Source organism: Penaeus chinensis, chromosome 20 (genome assembly GCF_019202785.1).
Source record: "Penaeus chinensis breed Huanghai No. 1 chromosome 20, ASM1920278v2, whole genome shotgun sequence".
NCBI lineage: Eukaryota > Metazoa > Arthropoda > Malacostraca > Decapoda > Penaeidae > Penaeus > Penaeus chinensis.
In genome coordinates, this window is record NC_061838.1 from 18,741,101 (window position 1) to 18,748,168 (window position 7,068).

General features: G+C 39.5%; 1 protein-coding gene across 1 annotated transcript; it reads right to left on the reverse strand.

The window, feature by feature from the left end:
- Positions 1-674: 674 nt before the first annotated feature.
- Positions 675-2,472, reverse strand: LOC125036270 (zinc finger protein 239-like). The gene is made up of 2 exons (XM_047628762.1): positions 2,388-2,472; positions 675-1,803 (listed from the first exon to the last, which is right to left on the reverse strand). The coding sequence occupies exon 2, from the start codon at positions 1,758-1,760 to the stop codon at positions 882-884; it is 879 nt and encodes a 292-aa protein (XP_047484718.1). The 5' UTR covers positions 1,761-1,803; positions 2,388-2,472; the 3' UTR covers positions 675-881.
- Positions 2,473-7,068: the final 4,596 nt, after the last annotated feature.

The window sequence follows — 7,068 nt, forward strand, 5'->3', positions numbered from 1 at the left end:
TATGCATGATTTATATATATATATATATATATATATATATATATATATATATAATAACAATAATAATACAGTGAACTCAAGTTCGCTCTTCTACATTTTCGGTTGTAACGTTTTAACAGTAATTTTGCAGTTAAACTTTCTGTACAACACAATTTTCTGTACGGTTGTTCATTTCCAGAATGATATCTACACAGTCACAGGCAACTGCTTCTAGAACTAAAGTTTATATTAATCATACTTAACTGACACCGATATTTGTTGATTTATTTTTAATTACAAGGCAACTAAGGTATATTTTCTGAAATATCTATCAAATGTTGTATATATTTCATGTATTATCACTGTATGTTAAATGGTGTGCATAGTACTCCTGTGGCCAGGTGTCTTCTGGTTTCCCGAATTTCTCTGTTTTTGTCGCCCCTTAAAACAACCATGTTACCTCTGTTGTATAGGTAGAACAGAAACACAAATATATACAAACTAAAAGTAATTAGGCAAACAATATATAGCTCTATAGACATATAATGATATATTATAGTACAGTACTTTTAGTATGTCTAGAGCGCTTAAAGAAAATAATACATTATCGTACACACACACATGTATATAAGAGAGAGAGAGAGAGAGAGAGAGAGAGAGAGAGAGAGAGAGAGAGAGAGAGAGAGAGAGAGAGAGAGAGAGAGAGAGAGAGAGAGAGAGAGAGAGAGGGAGAGAGACTGATTGATAGGGCATAAACTTAAACACACTGATAATGCATGTGCTTTTCAAGTGTGACAAAATCAATCTTATTTCCATCTTTTTCTTTGATGCGTAATTGATTTTGTCCCACTGGGACTATAATAATCTAGCGCATCTCCTGTCAGCTAGTCTCCCTAGCTTTATTATAAACACTTGTGTTTTCTTAAATATTCTCTGCGAGAGAATGATTTCATGCAAAGTTCACATATGTAAGGTTGTTCTTTTGTATGGACTCTAATGTGTACCACCAGATTACCTTTCAGAGAGAATGCCTTACTACATAGTTCACAAATAAAAGGCCTCTCTTTTGTATGAACTCTCAAGTGTCCCACTATAGCTCCCTTATTTCTGAATGACTTACTGCATACCTCACAGCTATAAGGCCTCTTTTTTGTGTGTATTCTCATATGGTATACTAAATGACCTTTCTTCAAAAAGTATTTGCTACATAACTCACAACTATAAGGCTTCTCGTTTGTATGTGCTCTCATATGCACAGATAAATCACCTTTCCTAGCGAATGGCTTGGTGCAAACTTCACATTTATAAGGTTTCTCTTTTGTATGAACTCTTTGGTGTACTGATAAATTACTGTTACATGTGAAGCTGTGGCTACATATATCACACACAAAACGTTTCTCTTTCCAGTCCACTTGTTTATGTAATACCTCGCGACCAGTTTCCTTCTGCGCGGTCTTATCACCATTTGACGATTCCTTACAGTCCGCAATCACTGATGGAACTAATTTTAATGGGTCCTCAGAATCATGCATCAAAACCCTTAAGTCAGATTTATTTGCATTCACCACAGCATCTTCAGTTTCTTTGACTACTAGAAACTCACTTGTATTTACTTCTTCAGTTTTTATAAAAATAACATTTTCTTCCACCACATCAAGAGAAAATTCTTTTTTAATTCCCTGACGCTGCTCCTCAGTAATACAATCAGTATTTTCTTCCATAACAGAAATGAATTCGATTCTGTAGTCGCGGTATTCTGTATCCCGACCTAGTTCATCCATGATGGTAACTGAGGTCAAACCACTCACACCTGACAACCATGAGCTGTGAAAGAAAGAAAAAATAGAATGAGTGAGAATTCTTAGTCTTACAGTATGTCTTCCACCTTCCTCTTTACCTTGATTAATGGTAGTGAAGATCAACTAAAAGGCGAGATACCAATCATATATTAGTTTAGAGTCGGGAAGAACATGCGACAATTTTAAGTTTTGAAACTGCTGGGGAAATGGAACCAAAACTACTGGCGACACCTTACCTGATCTCGAAAATGATATGCAAACAATATGTACTCCTAAAAGGTAACTTTTGGTGATTCCCGGCGAAATATTTTTTTTAAAAGCGCCGCTTATAGTTCTGGAGCCATCTCCCTTGTGGATGTTACAGTCAATAGTTTTCAGTACACATATTTAATAGTGAATGAAGATCTTGGCACCGTGCAATTTGGTATTAGTCATTTCCCATTTGACAGTACACAACTAATGAGGTCTCTAAACTGTATTAGTATTAGTAAAAACCTATGGCACGAATTCTTTTATGCTAAACTATGAAACTGCATTAATTATAATTGTAGGAAAATGCTACTTCCAAATCAAATCAAATTAATTTATAATGCCAAATATTCAACTTACCTGTACCATTTAACTGAAAAGCAGGGGACCTTCTAGACTGCTTAATGCGCGAGTCGCTACTGATATTACAGAATCTATTAAATTTCTGAAAAAAAGAAAAGAAAAAGATGACGGGTATAGAAATGAATATTCACAGAAATAATATCAACAATGAAAAGAATTCTAATGTGATTTTGATAACGATGACAATACTTACGATTTGATAATAACACAACTTTGATAATAAAAAATAGCAATAATAATTATCTCCACTTGAGATCTAACACAAAAGTCTGGCTTGAATAGGTCGAAAGTCACCCGAGTAAACCATTGCATAACGCCTTACCAGCACAAGGAAAACAATTCAAAATACCTACTGATCCCCAACCCCACCCCTCAGTTCATTGCTCTTGCTTAGTCTGAAGCAGAGTCAGACCCTAAGATCAAATACTTCGATTAAAAAATCGAATTCTAATTCGTTAATAGAAGAACTAACCATGTACCATTTTCTCATACTCATTATTTATCTATAAGAGGTAGTTTTACTGTATTGGCATTCATGGTTATTAAAATAAGAAAATTAAAATAGTTATGTAAGAAAAGGCCTGCGGCATATTCGTATGTTTTCCTGTACTTCCCTTCGTTGTTTTACTTGCAATTTGTCTGACGAATTCCACACATGTAAGAGTTTGTACGCAACATAGCATTAATATACTTAGGATCCACTGTAACTTTGACTTTAAGTATACATAGCTCCATTTCAATTATCTCTAGAGCTGTTCATCCAAATGATCTGATAACTCTTCACTACCATAATACATTATCGTACACTACTATTGCATCCATATGATTATTCGCTTGTTAAGGGTTTACTAACGATTCAGCATCAAGGCGGCGAATAACCATATAATAAATGTTTTTATATTACCTAGAATGGTTAATGGTTAATGGTTAAAGGCAAAATAAATGTGCTAGACATCTAAGGTCATGTAGCACTATAGTAAATGGTTGTGAAGGGTGGTTGAGTTAGTGATTAGTTGTCAAAGCTGGGCAAAGGAATTGACGAATGAATGGGTTAAGGTCGGGTAAGGTAATGTAAAGGGGTTAGATCAAGTGAAGGATGTATATGTGGTTTGAGGAAGGAAAACAGGTTGTCAAAGCATAAAGTGTGAGATTCTGTAAGGATGTCTGATAAGTTGGGAGGTCGGTGGGGGAAAGTAGAGGTACGGGCTGAATCAAAACATGGGCATGACAATAGAATATGTGGAATTGAAAGAGGGATATTACATAGGGAACATAGGGGTGGATCGGATTGTGACATCAGTTAGGAGTGTGTTAGATGGGTGTGGCCGATGCGTAAGCTGACCAGGAGGAGATTTATAGTTTTACAGTATGTAATTCATTAGTGCGGAGACTTGACCAGAAAGATTGCCATCGATTATACAAGGTCTTAAAGTGTGGGTAATAATCCGTGGCTGGGATACGTGAGAAACGTGGTTGGTATGATGTGGACATAGCGGCGTAGCGTGCTAGAGTATCTGCCTGTTCATTGCCGGGGATTCCAATATGGCTGGGCACCCAGCAGAATTTGATGGTTTTATGGCGTGTGGATAGGTAGACCAACCAGTTCTGGATCTTACAAACAAGGGGGTTGGTCGTGTGTATAGACTTTGAGATTTAGTGAGTTCCGAGAGTCAGTAAAAAATGTGAAAGAATATGAGGGGAGTGAGTATGTGTTTTAAGGCAAAAAGGAGTGCATAAAGTTCTGTAGTAAGGACACTGGATTCAGGAGGGAGGGGGTATTTGAAAGTAGGAGTTGGGAAGGTTACTGCAAAACCAGCACCGGAGGAGGATTTGGAGCCATCAGTGTAAACATGAATACTGGAGGAATGAGTGGAGACATGGTCAAGGAAATGAGTGAGGACAGCAGGAGGAATATTTGATTTTGGTGGGTCAAGGAAAATAGAGGAGCAAATACGGGGGTAAGGTAAAAGCCATGGAGGGACAGAATGGACAGAGAACGGAAGAGGTCGGAGATGGGGAAAAGGGGAATTGGAGAGGAGGGTATCCATGCGAATGGAGAAAGGAGTAGGTAAATGTGGAGAAGAAGCAAAGGTAGGAAGTAGGGATCGTGGGATAGATAGTTTAGTGAGGGAAAGTTAGTGGAATCGAGCAAAACATCGGAGAGAGAGAAGGGTACAGCATCAAGAGAGAGATGGTATGCCTGATTCAGTGTACAGGCTCTCAACTGGAGAGAAGCGGAAGGCACCTAGGGCTAAGCAAAGACCACAGTGATGGATTGTATCAAGAAGGGCAAGGAGAAAAGTTGAGGCAGAGGAGTAGATATGGCATCCATAATCGAGAGTGGAGAGGATCAAGGAAACATGAAGATGAAGGAGAGTTTTGCGATCTGAGCCCCAGGATATATGGGATAGGGTTTGTAAAATTCGGAGACGGTGGCGGAATTTTTCTTTAATGTAAAGGATATGGTCTCGCCAGGATAGTTTGGAGTAAAAAAAAACGCCTAGGAATTTGCCAGAGGAACGGTGTTGGAGCGGTGTGCCATATAAGAAGAGTGGAGGTTGGGGACCTGCACGTGTGCGAGAAAAGGATGGAGAAAGATTTGGAGGTAGAAAAGCGGAAGCCATGGTTTGTGGCCCAGGAAGATACTGATGATATTGCAGACTGAAGAAATTGGTAGAGATTTGGTATGGATGTACAAGAGGCATAGATGGTTAAATCATCAACATATAGTGATGACCGGGCTCCTGGTGGTAGAACTGAGACAATGTCATTTACAGCAAGAAGGAATAAAGTGGTACTGAGCACACTGCCTTGTGGGACACCTTCGATTTGAGGAAAGAAGGATGATGTGGCAGAGGCAATTTTGACTTGGAAAGTGCGTTGGGAGAGGAACGACTTTATAAAGACACCCATGTTTCCACGTATACCTAGAGAGGACAATTGTTGGAGAACACGGTACCGCCATGTAGTATCATATGTTTTTTTTTAGGTCAAATAATATAGCTAGGACGGATTCATGTCGTGCAAATGCAGATGCAATATATGTCTCAAAATGAGCAAGGGGGCTAGCTGTGCTTTGGGCATGGCGGAAACCAAACTGGGAAGGAGAGAGAAGATTGTGAGATTCAAGATACTACATTAAGCGGAAGTTAACCATTCGATCTAATAGTCTGCACAAGAAGCTAGTTAGTGCGATGGGGGAGGTTACCTAATTTATTGAGTTTCAGGAAGGGGAGGATGAGCTTCTCGCCAATGAGAAGGAAAATTTCCTGATGTTCATATGTGGTTGTAAATTGTTAATAGGAAGGATAAGGAGGAAGATGGGAGTTGTCGGAGTCGTAGTGAATACCGTCAGGGCCTTCATTATTGTTGCGATACAAATGTAAGGCAGCACTGAGGTCAGAGGAAGAAAGGGGAGCATTATAGGACTCAGTGGAGGATAAGGTAAAGATAATGGGGGTATGTTCCCTGGTGATCTTTATAGAAGAGAAGTGTGGAGAAAGGTGAGAACCACTAATGACCTGGCTGAAATAGTCACCCAGTTCATTAGCAACCTAGAGAGGATCAGAGATGAGGGTATCTCGAATATGGAGGACGGAGGCTGAATGGGGGGATGTTTGCCTGATAGTTTATGAATCCGGCGCCAAACATTTGAGATAGATGTAGAGGATGTAATTGAGGAAACATAATTTCGCCAGCTTTTTGTTTTGCTATTTCGGATTGTACGACAAAGACAGGCGGATGCTCTTTTAAAGGAGATAAGGGCTGATAGTTGATTAGGGGTACCTCGTTTGTAGCGGTAACTGTTCCAGGATGCACATTTAAAGCGAAGCACTTTAGTGCAATCAGAATTTCACCATGGAACACATTTGGAGGTATAGGGTCTTGAGGTTCGAGGAATAGCTGTATGGGCAGCTCTTAGGACTGTAGTTGTTTGGTGGAGGGATATGAATAGCAGAGAGTGAAGTGAAAGTACGCCAGACGGTTCTATCAAAGCACCAGCGCGGGGAGTTAGGAAGTGGTACATATGAAATAAGAGAAAGGAGAACTGGAAAGTGGTCACTATAGGGAAAGTGGTCTAGAACTGACCAATGGAAATCTAAATGAAGAGAAGGGGGGAATAGAGAGAGGTCAATGCATGAAAAAGGTTGTATCAAAGTGTGTGGGGCGATCTGAATTAAGATTAATAAAGTTAGCTGTGGAGAGGAAGCGCTCTAGGGATCGGCCACGGGAGTTGGTGATAGAGTCACCCCAAAGAGTGTGGCGGCAGTTGAAATCACCAACAATGAGGAAAGGTGGTTGGAGTTGGGAAATTAGATTTTCAAAAACAACAAAGTCAATGGGGTGGGAAGGGGAGAGGTAGACTGAAATCACTGTGATCCAGCGGCGAAGAAATATGCGAATAATTGAGCAAGGGACGGGGAGGTATGACATAAGGTGTTTTCTGATTGAAATCAATAAAAGACATAAAGGGAGTGTGTGGGGAAGAGACAAAATGATAATTGGGGATGGGTATAGGAGGATATGTAAGAAAAGTCTCTTGAAGACATATAATGGATGGGATATAAGGGGAAAGGATATGAATAACTGTGCAAGGGACAGTGGTTTGAAAGGGAAGTATGACATAAGTATTGACGAGACATAAAGGGAGTGTGAGGAAGAGACAAAATGATAATTG